General features: G+C 32.8%; 1 protein-coding gene across 1 annotated transcript in view; it reads left to right on the top strand.

Moving 5' to 3' along the window:
- Positions 1–24,482, top strand: part of LOC133323471 (Ca(2+)/calmodulin-responsive adenylate cyclase) — a 47,844-nt gene that overhangs the window by 12,294 nt on the left and 11,068 nt on the right. Inside the window, exons 4-13 of the mRNA XM_061532396.1 lie at positions 3,899–4,167; positions 9,589–9,700; positions 9,769–9,896; positions 9,971–10,274; positions 10,341–10,571; positions 16,404–16,544; positions 20,890–21,354; positions 21,426–21,601; positions 21,723–21,833; positions 22,004–22,244. Coding sequence (XP_061388380.1) covers positions 3,899–4,167; positions 9,589–9,700; positions 9,769–9,896; positions 9,971–10,274; positions 10,341–10,571; positions 16,404–16,544; positions 20,890–21,354; positions 21,426–21,601; positions 21,723–21,833; positions 22,004–22,244 — 2,178 coding nt within the window. The remainder of the gene's footprint in view (positions 1–3,898; positions 4,168–9,588; positions 9,701–9,768; positions 9,897–9,970; positions 10,275–10,340; positions 10,572–16,403; positions 16,545–20,889; positions 21,355–21,425; positions 21,602–21,722; positions 21,834–22,003; positions 22,245–24,482) is intronic.

Raw genomic sequence — 24,482 nt, 5'->3', positions numbered from 1 at the left:
ATTGGATGAAATTTGGCACAGCTCATTTGTTTGGCCCAAGGACGAACCCTATTGAAATTGGGAAAAATCGGTTCAGATTTAGATATAGCTCCCATATATATATTTAACCGATTTAATGTAAACGGTCCCTATATATCTTTCGATTTGCACGAAATTTGGTACAGCCTAATCATTTAGGTCTAGAATGATGTCTGCCAAGTTTTGTGAAAATCAGTCAAGATTTAGATATAGCTCCCATATATAGTTTCGTCCGATTTCGTGTAAATGGTGCCCCAAAGTCCCATATATCTTTCGATTTGCACGAAATTTGGCATAACGTATTGAATTAAGCCTAGAGTGATGTCTGCCAAGTTTCGAGAATATCGGTATATTTAGATTTAGATTTAGATATAGCTCCCATATATAGTTTTGATCGATTTCATGTAAATGGTGCACCAAAGTCCCTATATATCCTTCGATTTGCACGAAATTTGGCATAACGTACTGAATTGAGCCTAGAGTGATGTCAGCCAAGTTTCGAGAAAATCGGTCCTAATTTAGATATAGCTCCCATATATAGTTTCGTTCGATTTTATGTAAATGGTCCACCAAAATCCCTATATATCTTTCGATTTACACGAAATTCGGCATAACGTACTGACTTGAGCCTAGAATGATGTCTGCCAAGTTTCGAGACAATCGGTCCAGATTTAGATATAGCTCCCATATATAGTTTCGCCCGATTTCATGTAAATGGTGCACCAAAGTCCCTATATATCCTTCGATTTGCACGAAATTTGGCATAACGTATTGAATTAAGCCTAGAGTGATGTCTGCCAAGTTTCGAGAATATCGGTCCAGATTTAGATATAGCTCCCATATATAGTTTCGCCCGATTTCATGTAAATGGTGCCCCAATTTAACCTGCCTGCAGACAAAAGAAAATTATTCGCAAAATGTTCTTTTAAGTGATTAAAACTGACAGGGGGACATCAGGGATGGAAAATGAAATATGTTAAAAGGTAACAAAAGAGTACTTTTTATACCCTTCACCACACTGTGGTACAGTGTATTATGTCTTTGTGCATATGTCTGTAACAGTCAAAAATAATCGAGATAGATCCATGGTTCCTTTTGTGAATATGCATAGAATCACTTTCTGAGTCGATTTATGCATGTCCGTCTGTCTGTCTGTCCGTCCATGTATTTTTGTTAACAAAGTACAGGTCGCATTTATGATCCGATTTGGATGAAATTTCGCACAAGTCACTTAATTGTCCCAAGGACGAACCTTATTGGAGAAAATCGGTTCAGATATAGATATAGCTCCCATATATATTTTCGTCCCATTTTAAATTTTTGATGCATCAAACTCCCAATTGTGGTCCGATTGAGACAAAATTTTGCACAGAGTATTGAATTAGGTCCCGACTGATGTATATATATATATATATATAGTTTCGTCGGATTTTATGTAAATGGAGCAACATACTGCCAATATTTATCGGATTGAGACAAAATTTTGCACAGCGTACTAAATTAGGTCATTGATGAATGCGAAGTTTGGTTGAAATCTGTTCAGATTTAGATATTGCTCCCATATATATTTTCGTCCCATTTAATGTAAATAGTACACCAAACTTCCAACAGCGTACTAGATTAGGAAATTTTGTTGGAATCGGTTAAGATTTAGATATACTGCTATATATAGTTTAGTCCGATTTTATGTTAATGGAGCACCATACTGCCAATATCTATCCGATTGAGACAAAATTTGGCACAGCGTACTAAATTAGGTCATTGATGAATACGAAGTTTTGTGGAAAACGGTTCAGATTTAGATATAGCTCCCATATATAGTTTCGTCCGATTTAAAGTAAATTCCCAATATTGGCCCGATTGAAGCAAAATTTTGCACAGAGTACTGAATTAAATCCCGACTGATGTATGCGAAATTTCTATATCTACAGGATATTGTAGATATTAACATGTCTTGCATGTACCCATAGTGGTGAAGGGTATTATATAGTCGGCCCCGTCCGACTGATTTTTCCGCGTTTTGGGTTTGGTTCTAACACTCTGTTGTAATTATTTCACCTGCGAAGGATATCGAGACAAAAAACTAGAACGTACGGTTCGACAATGAACTATATGTGAACTATAGCCCGCATTTAGGCTTAGCCGTAGCCACCGTGTGGGAGGTACCAGAAGGCATGGACCGATATTCCCCAAATTCGGACTTGAACTAATTTTGGAAGACATAATAAGATGGGATGAAATCAAATTTTTCTGAAACGGATTTGGTCCAAAGAAACAGGGAGTCTAGAACCAATATTTCGATGAGGCACCTTTTTTACCGTGTGAAAGTGTATACACACTAATTAGCCATAAGGCTGATGGTATAATTTTCTATTAAAAATTATTGTTTACATAATCGGTTTGTAGAAATGTCGATATAGGTCAATTTTTTGGTATGTTCCCTATATTTTCATTTCAAGTACCTGCCAGTATATCTATGGTGGAGGGCATCCAAAGTTCGGCCCGGCCGAACTTACCGCTTTTTCACTTGTTTTACATTACCACCATCACAGCTTCCACCCATCTTATTATTTATTACCAATATTCTAAGATTTTGACAAGAACACTTTATTTTATAGAAATGAATTAAAATTATATGCAATATGTATGTATTTCGCGAGTTATAAGCTTGCAAACCTCAGTTTCAAGAAATTTAAAGCATTTTTGTAATTTCCCATATATTTTCGTCCGATATAATGTAAATGGTGCACCAAAGTCTTTATATACCTTTCCATTTGCACGAAATTTGACATAGCATATCGAATTGAGTGTAAAATGATGTGTGCTATGTTGGTACACCATTTACATAAAATCGGACGAAAATATTTATGAGAGCTATATCTAAATCGGAAACAATTTTCACCAACTTCAATAGGGTTCGCCCTTGTGCCAAATAAATGAGCTGTGCAAAATTTCATCCAAATCGGGTGATAAATGCGCCCTGTACTTTGTTTACAATTTAACACAGGTGGACAGACGGACGGACATGAATAAATCGACTCAGAAAGCGATTCTATCATATCCTCAAAGGAACTATGGATCTATATCATTTCCTTTTGCTTCGAAAGAAACAATGAAAGCATTTTAGATGATAAATATTCAATATATTTTAAAGAGGCATTCGAATTAAATACATAACAAAATAATACAGTCGCTATATTCCACCTCCATCAAGAGATGGGTACTTATAATAAATAAAATCCGTTGGGACACTTATATCGGGGATCTGTTAAAACATTACCTTTTTCTGTAATGCCTTCTTTTGACCATGTAATTTAGAAAATTTCACTCTTAAATGACGGAAATGAGGTTTGACCTTTGCATGGTGGTTATATTTTTTAATAGACCTATATAAATATTTTTCTGTATCGATGAATGTCAGCCGCTGAAATTTCATACTACATCCACTTCTGTTGGAAAATCTGACTGAAACCTAAAAAAATGTCAAACACCCTCTACATTTGTACTGAAAGACGGACTTGACATGGCAAATCTTATAAATTTATTCTGTTATTATTCGGAATGACAAATTAACATTCCACTTCATGCTGAAGGTATAACAGCAGTAATGGTATATTCCATATTAATTGTCGACATTGAGGCACATTTACAGGGACACTGTGTAGCCATAAACAAGTATTACTGTATTTATCTTATTCACGTAGTCCTACATAATATAAAGTATTTGTGGCGTACTAGTAATATATCTCACAGACAACCTATATAACTTATACGCACATGTGTTTACAACATTTCCCATAAAATATACCAATTAATTATAATTTTTACATATATATCGTATTTAATTTGTTATTGTTGTTTTTCTGTTTTATTATTGCAGCTTATTGCCAACATTGTTATGTTTATTGGTGTTAATGTCGCCGGTCTAGTCGTTAATATTATGATGGAACGTGCACAGCGTCGTGCATTTTTAGATACACGAAATTGCATTGCCGCCCGTCTCGAAATTCAGGATGAAAATGAGAAATTGGAAAGACTTTTATTGTCGGTACTACCTCAGCATGTTGCAATGCAAATGAAAAATGATATCTTATCGCCGGTTGCGGGGCAATTTCATAGAATCTATATACAGAAACATGAGAATGTCAGGTGAGTGAATAATAATAACATTAAATTAATGAATTTAAAAAAATTAACAAAGAGGAAGCAAAATATCACATTACGAGATATTTTGGTTTAATATGATTTATCCCTTTTTGAGAAATGGTTTGTCAATATTTCTGTACGGTTTTAATATTTATATAATTTTGTTTGACTAAAAGATTAACTTTATAAATCAACCATGAAGTATAATGAATTTCCACAACTGCCTTATTTATTAATTTCTTTTTGAATCACCACATAATTATTTATTAATTTTAAAACTTAATTCAAACATATTACCTTCGTTCCTGTTTATTATCTTCCAAATTACAAATAAAATAAACAAATTACTTTATTTGTTTTATTTTACCACAATGTGTTTATTATTGTTGAAAATATATATTTATATTTTTTTATATATACAAAATATTTCGTACATATATTACGCATATACAAAAAAATATGAATAAATAAACCAGCCATGAAGATAAATCCAAACAATGCCAAACTATTTATGCCACATTTTACAATAATATTTGTTCAATAGACAAACAAAATAAATTGTGTCTAAATACACAAATAATATATGTGGTAGAATTTTGGTTTTCTCAATAAATGTAATATTAAAAATTAACAAAATGTTTAAAGGAATTTTTAAACACTAGCTGTTTATATTATAAACTACTGTAAGATTTAATTCAACGCAAGAATAACTATTGAGTCTTGAACTTTTCTATACCCTCAGCCACAATTAAAGTAACATGAAACTTAATTTTAGGTTTATTATTATGCCAAAGAATAAATTATTCTACGCCAAAATCCACTGCAAGTCCCAAAACAAACTATATATTTATATTCAATAGTTTTTAAGAAATTTACAGTATAAAATTATATATAATAACAAAATTTTTTTTGCTGACTTTATTTAATTTTATAATGTAAATTTCTTAAAAACTATTGAATATAAATATATAGTTTGTTTTGTGACTTGCAGTGGATTTTGACGTAGAATATTCTATTCTTTGACATAATATACCTAAAATTAAGTTTCATGTTACTTTAATGCACTTAGTCGAAAAAAATACTGGGAAATGACTTTGGAAATAAATACAAGAACATTTTGAATTTTTGGTTCAAAATGTATGACTATATATTCGGTATATACATTATATATACAGCTTTTTCTTGTTCAGTGACTTATGCTAAAAATTGATGGAGAATATTTTTATCCCTTGTACCATCCTTCTAAAACGTCATCTTGTGGGAAAAATGGGTAAAAACTAGTAATAACTACAATATTAACCCTAAAATGAGTTTTGTTGTTTTAAGTTTTTTGACGTTTAGGCTGATTTTAGAGTTTTATTCTATTCTGAGACTTATAGTAAAACTTTATGGCGAACATTTCTGTAGAATATTCTGAGCAGTTTCAACCCCGTTTTGAATGAGTTTTCAATCACTCCTGGAAAAGGGGACGGAAAAGACCCCTTTAATGAGTCGGTTGAGGGTTAAAGTTGTATACGAAAATATTTCTCGATATTTTGTCAGTAGTATTGCCGAAGAAACTATATACCTAAAATGCAAGGATTTCAAGAAATCATAAATCGAAAATTATCAAAATTCTTGAAAAGGGGGAATATTGCCCCCCTTTTTAGGTTACCTCCCGACGTAAACTTTCAAAACGCCGATACACGTGTCTTCTTTTTTTAGCCTCTCTTTCATAATCTGTTGGAATTTCCCGGTAATTATCGAAAAAATTGAAATTTGTCGCACAGTGTAATTTTCTTCATATATATTTCCGTTTACAAGAACCTGGAATGCCAAATTACAGCCACTTCGTTGGAAAATGTGGTTAAAACCTTAAAAAAAATAAAAATAAAATGGGGCGGAACATTTATAGGAGGACTATGATATTAAAAAACATGGCCCTATTTTAGACTGCTATTTTAGAACCACATATGTTGTAAAAATGCAGGTAACATCTTCAAAGTACCCAAAATAATGCGGTATCGTTATAAGAGAGGTGTACCACAATGATATCATAATCGAAATTTGATTATACTTAGAAATTGGGTTTATTAACTCAATATACGATTCTATCTCATGCCTTTGCTTTACTTTAATTTAAATCCTGTACACATTTTGTTCGAAAAAATATGAAATTGTTGACTTCCTGAAAAATTCTTTAATGTTATTTTTGAGATGACAGTCAAATCGGAAGAGTAATATTTTTGTAAAATTTTGTTGACTTCCAAATATTCTACAATAATATCACTCATAAAATTGTAGGTAACGTCCTCAGAGAAAAGAAATTGACATTCGTATATTTTAATAGTTCTTTTCCACTTTTACACGATATGCATACTATTTAACCTCATATATTGGCGCAATCAAGCGCCAATAATTTCGAAATGTGAAATTAATGTGTCATCAGTCATACAGCCCTGACTTGATACCAAATGACTTTCTTTTTATTCCCGCACATTAAGAAAATGTCTTGCAAGTGTCAAAACCGGAGTTAAAAAGGTAATCGACAGTTGGTATGAGCGTATGCAAATTTGTATAGATTATGCTGAAGAGTACTTTGAAAAACAATGAAACTGTTTTTGGTTATAAATATTCGTATTTTCATCATTAGACCAGAAATATATTTAGGTAGGTCCTGTAATAGATTTCCGACCTCAATAACAATATCAAACATTTTAAAATCATTCAATGTATATATAATTGATTGGCATGTTTGTTTATAAAAATGTTGTCACAATGTTGTTATATTTTTAATAAAACGAAATGATATTGAAAAATTCAAAATGTTTATGATTGATGCATTGGATTCGTTTGATTTAGATGGAATGTTTATAAAAATTATTTTAATGTAACTTACATTTTGGCTTAATAAATTGATTTGTTTAGACGTTGCACCTGACAGTCAATTGGTCCGACAAATAGTGTTGATGGATTTGCCTGCTTACTTATTTACATATATAATATCTAATATATAATTTTGTAAATAAATTGAAAAGTATAAACTCACACTCATATTTACAGACATTGCTTCTATCTCACTACGATTTTTTGTGGCTTTGAATTAAATTCCTCTCCGCGAGTAAAACATAATTTTAATATTTCGTTCGAATGAAAAATTAAACATTTCGAATTAAACATTATTTTATATTGTTTTTCATCCGAAAAAAATATCATTTAGATGATATCTATCCTTGCTAAATATCAAAACAATTCGTTTTAAACAGATTTTTGTGTTAAGTAATTTGCTCTCATGCTGCGTATGAATGTTGCCCAGTTGGCTAAGACATAAATACCCATACGTCCAGATGATCTGCAAAAATATAGAATTGATGTTATTTTTGAATTGCTATCAAAACAAACAAACAAACAGAATAAAAAACAGGTGATGGATTAGTGTTATTCATAGAGTCGGTCCAGGCACATGGATTGATTTATAATGTCATTATAACAGAAATAACACAAGTTCTTTGCAATTTCTGTGGAATTTGTGAAGATAAAATTATCTGTTTATAATGGTACACTTATATGTTACGAGGGCAGGTCGATTTTTCGTCAAATACAACGTTTTATACCCGCCGAATAAATTTCCATGTCGATATATACCGTCTGTATATCTATTGAAATCACGAATAGCTATCAATATTTTGAATAAAACTTTGTTTGGTATTTAAAATGGAATGTATGGAGTGTGTCGTGACAAGATAGTGTTTTGCGCAATTAAAAGTGTGGAAAATAAACAATAATTTCCAAATAGGATTTTCGCTCCAAGTACAACTGTTTACAATAGATGTAGGGTAGCACCCATAAAACGGTATATTCGATATTTTGAGGAATTGGAAACGTTTTTGAACTTATTTGGATATCATTTGATACTTTAGGTCTTTAGGCTTTAATCGATAAGGGTTATCCATTTCGTGGTTTCAAAATAAAAGGAAAATAAAACACATATCGTCACCATAAATGCAAACGGACATAACTACAATTTTACTAATTTTACAGGAGAAGCACAAAACGTTATAAAATCTATAAAAAATGAGTATGGCTGGAAATTTTTTTTTCAAAGTTTAACTGCAATAAAGAGCCGTGGAGCCTAAATCGGAACCAATTTTCACGAAACTTAGCACACATAATTATAAACTTAATTCAGTACGCGATGTCAAATTTCGTGCAAATTGAAAGATATATCGAGCCATATTTGCCAAAAAAACGTAACCCTCAAATTTGAAATTATACAGGAGAAGGTTTGTTTTAATAAATTCGGATTTAATAAAGCTATTATTTTGAAATGTAGAAGTATAGTTTAAAACAAAACTAGTTTACAACAAAACTATAGTTCTAAATTTCAAAATAATAGCTTTACTAAATCTGAATTTATTAAAAAATAACCTTTTCCTAAATATTTCAAATTTACGTTTCTTTTGGCGAGTATGGCTCGAATAGGTACACCATTTGCATAAAATCGGACGAAAATATATAAATGCAGCTATATCTTAACCAATTTTCAATCGGACAAAACTATATACGAGAGCTATATCAAAATCTCAACTGATTTTCACGAAACTTAGCACACATCATTCTATACTGAATTGAATACGATATGCCAAATTTCGTGCACATCGAAGGATATATAGGATCTTTGGTGCACTATTTACATTTAATCGGACGAAAGTATATATGGGAGCTATATCTAAATCTTAACAGATTTTCAGGAAACTTAACACACATCATTCTAGACATAGTTCAGTACGTTATGCCTAATTTCGTGCAAATCGAAGAATCGGACGAAAATATATTTGGGAGCTATATCTAAATCTTAACAGATTTTCAGGAAATTTACCACACATCATTCTAGACTTAGTTCCGTACGTTATGCCTAATTTCGTGAAAATTGAAGGACATATATAGGCTTTGGTACATCTACATTAAATCGGACGAATATATATATATATATAAATCTGAACCGATTTTCTCCAATTTCAATAGGGTTCGTCCTTGGGCCAAATAATTGAGTTGTAACAAAGTATTAAATTTCATCGAGTTACAAATGTGACCTGTACTTTGTTTACAATTTAACATCAGCAGACGGAGGGACATGCGTAAATCGACTCAGAAAGTGATTCTATTCATATTCTCAAAAGGAACCATGGGTTTATTTCGATCTCGATAGTTCCCATATATCCATGTTTTATTCAAAAAATTCAGGATTCCTTATGCCGATATTAGGTTGCTGTCTTTTTAGGAGCTCTTTTTCTTTGACATTACTAAAAATATAACACATATTGAATTCAACAGCTGAAGTTTTCTTTTAATACCACAATAACACCTCCAATTGTAAACCCCAATATTATTGATCATTATTATTCTATAATCCTTTGCTCATAATATTTATTGTTCCATTTACAGCATTCTATTTGCCGACATTGTGGGTTTTACGGTGCTATCGTCACAGTGCAGTGCACAGGAATTGGTGAGACTGTTAAATGAACTTTTTGGAAGATTTGATCAATTGGCGCATGTAAGTATTCTTAGACTCATCTTTCCATTGTGGGCAAGTAAAAAATTTACGTATTATTTATCTTGCAGGACAACCATTGTTTGCGCATTAAAATCTTGGGAGATTGTTATTATTGTGTTTCGGGTTTGCCGGAACCGCGTAAAGATCATGCCAAATGTACAGTAGAAATGGGTTTAGATATGATAGATGCTATTGCGTAAGTTTACGGAGAATTTTGCGAGAGAAGAACATTTGCTTTAAGTAATGAAAATATATTCATTTATTCCATAGGTCTGTTGTTGAGGCCACCGATGTTATGTTAAATATGCGTGTTGGCATTCACACGGGTCGCGTTTTGTGCGGTGTCTTGGGCCTGCGTAAATGGCAATTTGATGTCTGGTCCAATGATGTAACATTGGCCAATCACATGGAATCGGGTGGTGAACCGGGTAGGGTACATGTTACCCGTGCCACCTTGGACGCTTTGTCCGGGGAATATGAAGTTGAGGCTGGTCATGGTGATCAGCGTTCTTCATATCTAAGAGATCATGGTGTGGATACATATTTCATTGTACCACCACCACATAGGCGTAAGGTGAGATATATTTTTGTAATATTTTATTTTAAAAAGAAAAATATAAAATCGTAAATTTTACTACAGCCCTTAATGCTCAACACCTTGGGTGTACGTTCCGCCATTGGATCTCGTCGAAAACTATCCTTCCGCAATGTCTCGAATGTGGTCATGCAGCTGTTGCATACCATCAAGTTTTCCGAACCAGTACCATTCTCCAATATTGCCACCGGCTCATTTCCCTCGACCGGAGGAAATGCCAGCGGTCGTGGTAGTACCAGCGGTGGTGATGGCCAATTGGAAAAAGGATCACGAAAGGTAAGTTTGACCAACGTTTGCTTAACAGTGTAGTGCAAAAAATATTCCTTTCGCCCCCCAACAAATATACTAATCCTTATTTTGCCAAAGTTTATTTTTAAAGAAAGCAAATTTCAAAGATAAATATATAAAATATAGCAAAAAATATATATTTTAACAAATAGAATGTAGTTCAATTAAATATATACAATTTTAGAATTTTATTTGCATGCAAATTTTTAATAAAATAAAAAACGATGACTAACCACTTTTATATACAAAAAAAAATTATTAGACAAAGCAGTTGCTTTCAAACCAAACCAAAACAAAAGAACAAAACTATAACACTTTACACAGCAATTAGCCTTTATTAATTAAGTTCTTTCCGTTTTTTCCTTTTCTTTTTTGTGGCTTCTTCATTTCTTTTTCGGTAAACAAAAATTGGCAACGCTTCTCCTTTTGTTTTATTTTTCCTTTTTCCCATCTGGTTTTATCTTCTGTATGGCTTCTGACACTCCTCTACACACAATTGAAATTTAATTTCTGTTTTTCACAACACATACAACGAATTTTGTTCTAAATACCTTTAAAAAAAACTTCTTAAAATTGATATTCTTTTATAAAAAAACCAAAATTATTTCCTTATATTTTTATTATTTTTTTAAATTTTAATTTCTTTTTCTTCTTCTTTTTTCTCTCTCCTATACTTTAATGTATTCTTTGTGGTTTTATGTTGTGTTACTGTTGTAATTTATTCCTCTATTACAGGATGCGGTAAGTGTTCTATGGTGTTTTCTTTTCCATCTTTTCTTTCGAACCTTTTTTCCGAGCAATTGACAATTAACAAGATTGAGTCCATATTTTCATTATATCTGATTATTGGGCCTTACAATTTCTAGGCCAAGTCAAAATTAAGATTTTTCAAATTTCGATATTGTACATAGAGATGTTGAAAATGGGACTTAAATTTCATATAAAAAAAATACAACTAACAAAACTGAACACAATTCGGAGGTTTGGAGGCAGTGTAAAAGATAAGGGGTTAATTTTTACAGGTCCGAAATTTGCATGCATAATTAGATGCATAAGAAATGCATCTAATTTTAGAAATGTCTTAAATTCTATGCTACAATTGCCTAACATGCAAGGTCCTATATTGAACATTTTAGGAGAGTTTACACCTCCTCTTCTGTCACTGACAATTGTTTGTTTTTTTTTTTACCTGGGATCCATGTGAGAAATTCTCTCCCTGTCTACTTCACATAGAAATTAATTATTTGCTTCCTAAAGTCGACACAATTTTTTGCCGTTCAAATAAAAAACATCGATTCTTATCCCACTAACGGTAGGAAGTGGGGATGTATGGATTATTTTGGGTAAAATTTACTCCAAATGCTGATCGTTGGTCATTGTGTCGGTACTGTAATTTGCATGTGGGGTGGATTCCAATTTCCTCAAATCGGGTTTTCAACTTAACTAAATCGGACGAAAATATATATGGGAGCTATATCTAAATGTGAACCGATTTTCAGGAAACTTAACACACATCATTCTAGACCTAACTCATTACGCTGTGCCAAATTTCCTGCTAATCCAAAGACTTTAAAGGATTTTGGTGCACCATTTATATTAAATCGCACGAAAATATAAATGGGAGCTATATCTAAATCTGAAACGATTTTCAGGAAACTTAGCACACATCATTCTAGACCTAATTAATTACGCTGTGCCAAATTTCGTGCAAATCGAAAAATATATAGGGACTTTGGTGCACCATTTACATTAAATCGGACGAAAATATATATGGGAGCTATATCTAAATCTGAACCAATTTTCAGGAAACTTAACACACATCATTCAAGACCTAATTCATTACGCTGTGCCAAATTTCGTGCAAATCGAAAAATATATAGGGACTTTGGTGCACCATTTACATTAAATCGGACGAAAATATATATGGGAGCTATATCTAAATCTGAACCGATTTTCAGGAAACTTAACACACATCATTCTAGACCTAATTCATTACGCTATGCCAAATTTCCTGCTAATCCAAAGATTTTAAAGGATTTTGGTGCACCATTTATATTAAATCGCACGAAAATATAAATGGGAGCTATATCTAAATCTAAACCGATTTTTAGGAAACTAAGCACACATCATTTTATACTTAATTCATTACGCTGTTTGCCAAATTTCGTGCAAATCGAAATATATATAGGGGCTTTGGTGCACCATTTACATTAAATCGGACGAAAATATATATGGGACCTTTATCTAAATCTGAACCGATTTTTCCCAATTTCAATAGGGTTCGTCCTTGGGCGAAATAAGTGAGCTATGCCAAATTTCATCCAAATCCGATCATAAATGCGACCTCTACTCACAAAAATACATGGGCGGACAGACAGACAGACGAACAGACGGACATGCGTAAATCGACTCAGAAAGTGATTCTATGCATATTCTCAAAAGGAACCATGTGTCTATCTCGTTTCCTTTTGCCTGTTACAAACATATGCACAAAGACATAATACCCTGTACCACAGTGTGGTGAAGGGTATAAATATACCAGTTCGAAATCCTAGCTTTAATCTCACGAATTGTGTTCAGATCTAAATATATAAACAATAATAATTAAACAATCTCTATGTAAACGTCAAAATGTCAACGATGTATATTGTTGTTGTCGTAATTAACAACCAACACATATAAAAGGGATTATTTGATAATTTAATGTTTTGTCAGTAAATAACATTTTCCAAAAATCATAGATATTAAATGTTTTAGAACTGCCAATTAAATTGTTTATATTAGTTGTAAATAAAAATAAATAGTTGTTGTTATTAAAGTTGTTAAAAAATAGTTGAAATTAATCAAAATATAATAAAATTTCAAAATATTATTTTACAATTTAGATGGTTTGCTTTTTGTATAATTTGAATATCTCATAGTCATGATACTCGCAATTCAAATTTCAAAATTAATTTCTTCCTTTACCACTTTGGGTATATTCAAGAGATGCTACTAAATAGTATTTTTGACGGACCTTTGGACGGACGGACGAAATTAAATATGTGATATATATCTATATATTAGGAACAACAAATGCCATTCTGCAAAATTAAATTTCGTTCGAATATACTTAGAGTCTGTTGTGTCGGATAAAATTATGAAAATCTGGAACGGTTCAAAGCAAGCTTTACACGCAGTAGCAACACGCAATGCAGAGAGAATTATAGGGCTGAAAAGAAGAGAGGAGAAAAGTATTTTCAAAAGAAAGAAGCAATCACAAGAAAATCGTGAGTGTGAGCAAATCGAGATGTAAAGGAGTCAGAATTTTGCAACGCTTTTGGTACTAAATCGTGGCGGTGAAGAAAATACCCCAGAACAATAAGAGATGACGGTATAGAGTGTATACCACCTAGCCAAGATAAGGTCAGAATAGCAATTAGTCGCCTAAAGAATAATAAAGTACCAGGTGCCGATGGATTACCAGCCGAACTATTCAAGATCGGTGATCAGACGCTGGTCAGGAGCATGCACCAACTGATTAGTACAATTTGGCTAGAGGAATAAACGCCCAATGATTGGAACCACAGTATGCTATGTGCCGTGCACAAATAACGATATGTGCCAACTATAGAGGAATTAGTCTCCTTACCATCGCATATAAAGTGTTATCCAGTTATCCAACTGAAGCCAATGGTAAATTACATTATTGGATCTTATCAATGCGGCCTCAGACCTGGCAAATCCACTATAGATCAGATTTTCACACTGCGTCAAATCTTGGAAATGACATACGAATAATACATTCAACACATTCCACCTTTTCGTCGACTACAAATCCTCATTCGACTGTCCAATCCGCTCAGAGGTGTTAAAAGCCATGTCTGTGTTCGACATTCCTGCTATCCATGATAGCTTTAACTGGCACAAGGTCAGCACTTAAATTTGGAAAGGACCTCTCGGTGCCCTTCAATATCGAACGAGGATTCAGACAAGATGACAGTTTGTTGAGTGACCTCTTTAACATCCAGCTGGAAAAGGTCATACGAGATGCAAAGGTGAACAAAAATTACACTCTGTACAGCAAGCAACACATGTTACTCGCCTACGCCGATGACAATAATATGTCAAGCATTGCGGTAACAACGTCCAAGTCCAAGTCCGCCATAAATAAAACTAATGACTGTTTTGAAATTCGGAGAAGCATAGTGTTGGCTAACAGATGTTACTATGGCAATTCAAAAACAAGGCCACCTCCCGCCAGACCAAAATCAAACTCTACAAGGCGCTGATACTACCCGTGCTGTTATTGGGATCCGAAGCATGGGTACTTGTGCAACCAGATGAGACAGCTCTTGGAGTGTTTGAGAGAAAATTTTCTCCGAATGATCTATGGGCTGATCTGCGTTGACGGTGAATATCGCCTTCGAATGAACTATGTCAGACATATCGAGCTGCAGCGACTACGTTGGCTAGGGCATGTTGTGAGAATGAATGTGGATGCTCCAGTTCAAAAAGCCTTTGGGTATTTGGTGCACCATTTCGATCAAATGGGCCAAATATATAAAAATGAGAATCGATTTCTAAACCCATTTCAGCCCATTGTGCAAAATGTTGTGTCATTCGTGCACACCTTGGGATTTTGGTGTACCACTTATATAAAATTGTATCAACATTTATATAGGAGCTAAATCTATATCTGCTCTGATTTTATCAAAACGGCACATGCGCCAATCTGTACTTGATTCAGTACGCTGTGCACAATTTTATTTATAGCAGACATATCTAGGGAGTTTGGTGCCTGATTATCTAAAATCGGACGTAAATATTTATGGGAGCTATAATTTTTATTTCCTACAAATAATTTTTCCACCTACCAATAATAATTTTTCACCTACGTACCACGGTATGCGAAATGTCAGACCGTTTGTTTGGAAAGTATGACTAAATCCTTCAAGATATCGAAAATAGGTCGAGTAATTTATATGGGGGCTATGTTAAATCATCGACCTGTATTGACAATTTTCTACAACAACAATCTTCATAAGAGTGCAGATTTCAATGCTCTATCTTAAATATTGCGATTTATATCGTGATGTTAACTGGAAGAAAGATAAACGTAGAATTTTATTCTGATCAGAAGACGTTGACTTATATTCAGTAAATTTATTTAAAAGTGTGCAAAATTTTATAACAGTGCTTTAAGGTGCCCCATAAATTAATTTTTAAAATCTAGCAAGTTAAAAAAATGTATTTTTAAAAAATATTTTTAACCTATGATTTTACCTCTTACAACAATAATATTACAAGCAAATCATCTAAATTGTATAACAATAAAATAGCAAAAATGTAAATTTTGTTCAATAATAGTTTTAGATTTTGTTAAAATTTTAGTAAATCTAAAATTTGTAGTAAAATATATATAGACAGTCATATAAATACATACATACTCGTAAATTCCATCATAATTGTCATCTCTCTCCCCCTCTAACTATCAAATCTTTCTGATTCTAGTCCTTATATTTGATTTTCTTCTTCTTTCTATTCCTATTTCAAAAATACAATAAACATCTATCATTTATGTTTTCTTTTCTGTAAAAAAATAACCCTGTATTTTATAAAATTTTTATTTTGTTTTACATAAATACGTACATTAAAATGCGGTATAATAACATATATGATCAATTAAAATTTGAATACAACTTCATAATTACCATTTTTGAATTTTGTTGTAAATATTTGTTGTTTCTTTTCATTTATTTTTTCATCTTCTATTTTATGTTGTAAACAATTTTTGTTGTTTTTTCTTTGATTTTTCTTTTTTGTTTTTGGATTCTTTAGGTGATACGACTACAAAAAATCTTACATGCTCCAACACCACCGGGTGGCGGTGTTACCATACAAGTAGGAACAACTTCCAATTCCACATCAAATACGATTAGTCGCATTCATAGACTTAATCAAAATCAAAACAATCTTAAAGTGAGATTTATTTCAAGCAACTTTAAATCAAAAAACCAAAAAAAAAAAAAAATGAAAATTCCCAACAAATTATCAATGAATATCTTCCTTATTGTCTGTTTGGTATTTTGCAAAGATCACAAATGTTCCGAAATGTGTTTTTTCTTATAAGTTGGCTTGTTCCATGCAATTGTTAGTCTTTTTGAATTTCATTTGCCCCCACTACTTTCATGGAAATGTTTTTCGTTTTTATAAATATTTTTTTTTACAATTTCAAAATTTTTTGCGTTTTTTGTTCAAAGTTCAATCTCATTGAAATTTTGTTAGAGTTCTGTTCGTTTTTTACAAACTTCGTTCTGGTATCAAATTTTCTCTAATCAAATTTTACTTTGGAATTGTGTTTCTGCTTTATATAATGCGTCGTTTTTTTTCTTCATAAGGCATTTTGAAAATGTTAATCTTATTAAAAATTGCTTTAAAATATTAACTGTGATTTTTTCAATATTTTATTATTTTTTCAAGGCCTGGAGTTTTTTTTATTACTAAACATTTTAGGTCTCAACAAAATTTTTTTTTTTTTTGTAAATTTGGTAAATTCCAAACAAATATATGAAACAAATTATCAATGAATTATAGGGTATCCAGCAAAAAAAAAAAAAAAAAAAAAATCAACAGACCATAACTCAAAAACTTGGCATGTGGCGAATTTGCGATTTGGAATCTTAATATACTGGTCGAGGGCTTTCATTGTCAAAAGTCCCAAAAGTCTTTAAGTATTCTGTAATAGCGTGAAAGAAAATTGTAGGTACTCTATATTTTGAAAACTCGACATTCCAAAACTGTCGACAATTCGAACATCAGTACTCAATAGTTTGTGTAGACGGAAACGTCGCCATATTCAAGTAAAATGCGCAGCGATTTCTTCTCCTTTGTGGTAATTTGGTCCTTTGTATCCCACTTATTTCGGAAGCTTCGCAAAGTTCTTATTCACTCCTTCTGTAAGTGAAAGTATCAAATATTAGGTCTTCAGTCGATAGAAACCCCTTTAGGAGGTCTAATAAAATTAGAAGTCCTTTATAAAAGCATTCTTGGTTTTCTTCCACTGGTTTTCTAGACATAGAAGACTCATCGATATCTGCCTTCCTTCCTTCCTTCCTTTTCCTTCCTTTAGGCCGTCTTCTATAGACAGAATACATCTAAAAATGACTCCTATAGTTGAAAGGCACTTAAAGAAATTCTACACAAAAAATAGCATTTAGGTATATTGACAGAAAATAATTCTATAGGTCATCCAAAGACAGACGACTCTTCAAGTGATCCTTCATAGATACCTATAAGACTCTTTAAGATCCGCCTTCTTAGAATTCCCTTCCACATTTAACAGGCCCATATAGAAATAATATAGAAATAATTTATAACCAATCGAAAGATAGATGACTCATATAAGGATCCCGTATACCCTTCAAGCATAGACATAGAATAATTCTGAAATACTTTTGTACAAAAAATATCCCTCCGGAAATATTCTATAGTTTAAATAAATATCCATAACAAATACAAAAAAATCAAGAGGTCATCCAAAAATGTATTACTCTTCATAATATCCTATGTAGATATTAAACTAGGTGCGGTTCTTTTTCCTTTTTGAAATATTTAATATCATTAACATTTGAATGTCCTTTTAGATGTCATACAACAAGTCTATAAATAGAAAATAATTGTATATACCAAGGATAGGTAAAAATGTCCAATTGACAGAAAATAATTCTGAACGGATTTTGTACATATAAGAAAAGAGTCTTCTATTTTTTAAACAAATACAAAATATTTCAATGGGTCTCCTATAAATAGGAAATGAAACATATTACAGATAGACAACGCCTCAGATGATCCTTCCGGTGAACTTTCGCAGAGAGAAGAACCTTAATAAATATCGGATTCTATAGAAGACTATAAGATATTTTCCTATACAATCCTCACAGATTGAAGTGTAGGGCCTTTAAAAAAATATTATGTAAAAATCCACGCCTATTGTAGAGAAGGGCCTTTAAAAGAATATTTTCCAAAAATTCACGCCTATCATAGGAAAGGTCCTTTATAATATATTCTTTAGAAATCCATGCCTATTATAGGGAAGAGCCTTTACAGATATATTATCTAAAAATCCACGCCTATCGTAGGAAAGGTTCTTGAAAATATATTATTTAAAAATCTACGCCTATTCTAGGGAGAGTCCTTGAGAAAATATTATTTAAAAATCCATGACTTGTATGGGTCCTTAAAAACAATTTTTAAAAAATTAACGCCTTGTTTGATCCTTAAAATCCACGCCCTGTGGTTCATAAAAATATTCTTTAAAAAATTAACGCCCTGAAAGGGTCCTTAAAATCCACGCCTTGTAATTGTTCTTAAAAAATATTCTTAAAAAATAACGCCTTGAATGGGTCCTTAAAATCCACGTCTTGTAAATGTTCTTGAAATATATTCTTTATAAAATTAATGTCTTGTATGGGTCCTAAAAATCCACGCTTAAAAATATTGCTTATAAAAACAACGATTTGTTTTGGTACTTAAACATATTCTTTAAAAATCCATGCCTTGTTTTGGCCCTTAAAAATATTCTTGAAGAAATCTACGCCTTGTTTTTGGCCCTTACAAATATTCTTGAAGAAATCTACGCCTTGTTTTTGGCCCTTACAAATATTCTTTAAAAAATCTACGCCTTGTTTTGGCCCTTAAAAATATTCTTTAAAAAATCCACGCCTTGTTTTGGTCCTTAAAAATATTCTTTAAAAAATCCACGCCTTGTTTTGGTCCTTAAAATAATCTTTAAAAAATCCACGCCTTGTTTTGGTTCTTGAATAAAAATTCTTTAAAAAATCCACGCCTTGTTTTTGGCCCTTAAAAATATTCTTTAAAAAATCCACGCCTTGTTTTGGTTCTTGAATAAAAATTCTTTAAAAAATCCAAACCTCTTTATTCTTAAAAATCCACACCTTATTTTGGTCCTTAAAAATATGCTTGAAAAAATCCACGCCCTGTTTTGGTCCTTAAAAAAATATTCTTAAAAAAATCAACGCCTTGTTTTGGTCCTTAAAAAAATATTCTTTAAAAAATCCACGCCTTGTTTTGGTCCTTAAAAAAATATTCTTTAAAAAATCCACGCCTTGTTTTGGTCCTTAAAAAAATATTCTTTAAAAAATCCACGCCTTGTTTTGGTCCTTAAAAAAATATTCTTTAATAAATCCACGCCTTGTTTTGGTCCTTAAAAAATATTCTTGAAAAAATCCACACCTTGTTTTGGTCCTTAAAAAATATTCTTGAAAAAATCCACACCTTGTTTTGGTCCTTAAAAATATTCTTGAAAAAATCCACGCCTTGGTTTAACCTGTCTTAATTATATGTCGGGTCCAAAATGCTATCGCGGTGAAAAGAAAAAAACTTTTACTAAAATATTGAAAAAAATCACACTTTAAATTTATTTCCTGGCAGGCCAATCTATCAACAACATGAATGCAGATTGGACGCGCACCTTTACGTTCCTTTGGGTTGAAGTTTTTCAATGCATGGTGTTTTTATTTTCGATGATTTTTTTAATAAAATTTGCATGTTCTTCCTACTTATTTTGGTTTGGGTTTGCATGTACGAAATTTTAGTCTGTATGATTTATTTACATATACTCATCGTCATCGATGCTGTCTGTGTGTATGGATTTAACTTAGATGCATGTAATATTTATTTCGTACTAACAATAAAATTTGTTAATTATTTTTTAGCCATTTTTCTGTATCATTAAAATCCAATTTACAAACATCTCCTATTGAAAACTGATTTAAGGGTCTTTATGTTCTGTAAATACCCAAATTGGTTTTCCACATTTATTCAATGGACCTCTATATTTAGTCATGAACATTATTAGAGGTCTATAAAGTCCTGATTTTGTTTTCCATTTATATTAGAATTGTAAAGTTCCCTATTACCATCGTTTCTTATTAGAAATATGTTCATTGTAGTTTCTCATTAGCAAATGGAGATGTTGTAAATATGGATTTCATGTTCCCTGAGTTATGGTTGTAACGTTTAAAGTTGTTAATTTTTCTTAATTTTCAATAAAAAAAATGTCCATCTAATAAAATGTTTCTATTTCTCATTTCTTTTGTTTTTGTTTTATTACCATCTTAAAACACACAATTAATTTAATTCCTACTACATTTTCTTACTCTTTATCTCTCTCTATTTCTCTCTTCCCCCAAAACCACATCCAAAACTTTTCATTTCAATTAATTCGGTTGCCAAAAAAACGAAAACGAAAAACCCCCGCCCGTCCGTTCTCTTACACCCCCACCTTCAAACCCCAACCAATTAGTCAAAAGTTACGGACAAATTCAAACGACCCTTTCGCAAGCGTCACTCATCGGTCCATCATCAGCCAACAAATCGTGTTAATCGGTTCCTTTCACAAGCAATCAATGCCCGTTCGGTGGACTGTGACAAATCGGAACATGTTGATCGTATTACTTTGCGTTTTCGCGAAAGCGATAAAGAGCGCGAATATCGCAAAGATTTCGACTTGGGCTTTACCACCGCCATGGGCTGTTCACTGCTGCTGTTGATATTGGGCGCAGCATTGCAGGTGACTGCTTTGCCAAGGACCTTGATATTGTTGTTACTTTTTCTGACCGCTTTCGTATGGGTCAGTGCCATATTGATGCTATTGCTGGCCGTACGTTTGAAATGGATTGTTTGGGATTTGTCACAGAGTTTTACACTGAGAATGGCCATCACGATATTTACGGTGATATTGATATATTCTGTCGGTCAGGTGAATGTGGTAAGTATATCAAACTCATAACCCCTTGCTTTCATAATGACCTTCATGTCTTTCGTGTGTGTGTTTTACAGTTTACCTGTGTATCTGACCACCCCTGCTCCAGCAATATTACCACCACAACACCCACCGCGGAGGAAGACCTGCTAATGTTGATTCATCAAAATGATGCCCATCGCAAATGTTCGCTGCCACAATATGTTTCGTTATCGGCCACATTTGCTTTCCTATCTGTATCGGTATTTTTAAGGTATGGACACAATGGCCTTCTTTCTTCCCATGCTGACCTTTACACTATAAATAAATTAACACTGTCACTCACACTCACTCACTCAATGTCGTTCCAATCCTTTTCTGCCTTTCGTTTACAGGTTACCCATAATATTTAAATCTCTATTGGTGGTCACAATGGGTGTTGTCTATTGTCTATTTATCGAACTCTCCCATACGAATATCTTTGATTGTTATGACAGTCGTGTCAAGTAAGTGTGTCAAATGGAAAATAAGTATATAAATACAAACATATATATTTTTTTATTATTAAAAGAAATTTATACATACATATTTATAGTTTTAAGGACACAGTTAACATTCAATCACATAATATGCTTTCTGTCTCTACATTCCCTCTACATCTGTTTCGTTTTTGCAGTGCTGCAATTCCACTCCATTTGATATCATTGGCCCGTATTATCATCTTTATGATTGCCATACTTGTCCATGGTCGTTTGGTTGAATGGACAGCCCGATTAGATTTTCTCTGGCAATTACAGGCATCGCAGGAGAAAAAAGAAATGGATGTGTTGCAGGAATCCAATAAACGGATTTTACACAACCTTCTGCCGGCCCATGTAGCTGCCCACTTTTTGGATAATCAATTTCGCAGTAATATGGTAAGGACCTTGAATTTAAAAATATATTTATACATAGTAATTAAATTGTTAAAATACTAAAATTTCTAACAATAATTATGTACAATACGTTTGAATGTTGTTGTGACTTCTTAAAGGTCACATGAAACCCCCGTGAATACAAGAGATAGAAACTTCGTTAAGATCGAGCTCCACGATACCAAACAGATTTATCTTTTAAGGAGACTAAATACTAAATTACAGAAATTCGACTAATACCTTCAGCTAAACGAAATTGGTCTTGACTTCTATGTGGAACCTATATTGAACATTTATTGTGAAAAGCCTTTTTCAGAAAGAAACCCAAACCCAAATCCAACATTACAGTCATTTCATTGAAAAATGCGCCGTGTACCATAAAAATATATAAACTCGGTCGATATATGGGTGATATGTCAAAACGCGGACCTATACAAACATATGTTCTGTTAAGAAGTTATTTACAGACTAAAAACCGGAAATCAGAAATACAGCCATATCAGAAAATGCATCTAGGACTATGGCACAAAATGGATCTATATTGAAATTTTGTTTGCAAATATTTTGTTCACACTCTAAGAATCTGGAATGGTTTATCACAGTAACTTCGGGCATTTTATACCCCCTAAGATCGCGCAATGGCAAATTACAGCGGCTTCGATAGGAAAATGTGCTTAGTGTCATCAAAATTCCTTAAATGGTTGGATATTTATATTGTGGCGATGTCAAAATATGGATCTATATTAAAACGTTTCTGCAAAGGCATTTTTCATCCTCTAAGATCCCGATATGCTAAATGACGGAAGTTTTTTGCCCACCAAGAATACGGAATGTCAAATTATAGCAGTTTCTGTAGGGAATGGTCCAAAACGTGAAACTATATTGAAAATGTTCTGAAAAAAATGTTTTTTACCCACCAAGAACTTTAAATGACAAATTACAGTCATTTCGGTTGGAAAATAGGCCTAGGCCACATAATTAAACTAGGCGGGACTTTCTGCCTATTTCAAACAAACCCTTAAAATACCAAAAATATGGCGGCAATTTTATTTTGGGTCCATATCATAACAGGGACTTATAATGAACCAGTGAGCGGAGCAGTATAGTCGGACGGGGCCGACCATATGATACCCTACACAACTTCTATGAAAATCTAATTTTGCGATAACAGGTCAACAAATATTACTAATATTCAGTAGACGAGGGCTGTACTTGTCCAGATTCTCTTTGCCGTAGGCTATGTTGTGAGGTGGGGTTTCCAATTGCGGCCTATAGACCGACTCAAAAAAAGATTAGGTCAATGTATTGAAAATGGGGCTGTATGTATTGCTATAGATATGTGTCTCACCTCCAATATCCCGGATTTTTTAGCTACTACAATGGGAATGGAAAACACAAAAAGTTAAGTTTTCGGTCCACTTCATCCCAAAATTGTTATCTGATCATCACCGAAAATTATAGGCGTTGTCCTTGACCATAATTGGAATCTCATGGAAAATGTTAAAGCCATCAGCGCTATATTTCCGCCGTCTAGTGTGGTAATGGGTTACTAAATAATGTCTGAATACGTCAGCACCTGTAAATATTTAAGTGTAACTACCACATCTGAGGACATACGACCATATAATTGGACCAATTTAAAGGTCAACCACTCCACTTGAACATACTATCAATTTCTCTGGTATAGGTCCTTCAGGGCAAATATATACGCCATAGAATATAAATGTTGCCATTTTTCACACAAAATTCAGGGTTCATTTGACCCGCTAAATATTGACCGATCTTTATCAAAACAGGCATGCTTATTCTTTGGTCCAATCCCTTTCTCCATACAAAAATTCGCGGTGTTTGGGCTATAATTGCGGGATCTGGAGCGACCAGAAAAATCCTATACAAACATTTCTTCAAACAGATTATGTAAACCGTAATGTACACCTTTTTGGACCGATATGATCAATTTTTAGATTATAAAATTATATAGGCGATGACAAAAATAAAGTTTTTGGTCTATTTCATCCCCTAAATATTAACCGATCTTTTCCAAAAACAATAGGGGTCTTCATTGGCCAGAACCCATTCTACATGCAAAATTTCGTGAAGATTGGTCCATAACTGTGGCCTGTATCGTGTTTACAAATTATAATGGAAAGACGGACGGACGGACACACATGTCTAGATCGACTCAGCTAGTCGAGATATGACGATCGGTATACTTAAAGGTGGGTCTAGGACCAATATTTC

Source organism: Musca vetustissima, unplaced genomic scaffold (assembly GCF_032173495.1).
Source record: "Musca vetustissima isolate MV318-11 ecotype Yass unplaced genomic scaffold, APGP_CSIRO_Mvet_v1 utg4689, whole genome shotgun sequence".
In the NCBI taxonomy this organism is placed as follows: domain Eukaryota; kingdom Metazoa; phylum Arthropoda; class Insecta; order Diptera; family Muscidae; genus Musca; species Musca vetustissima.
This window is presented reverse-complemented; position numbering and strand designations above follow the sequence as displayed.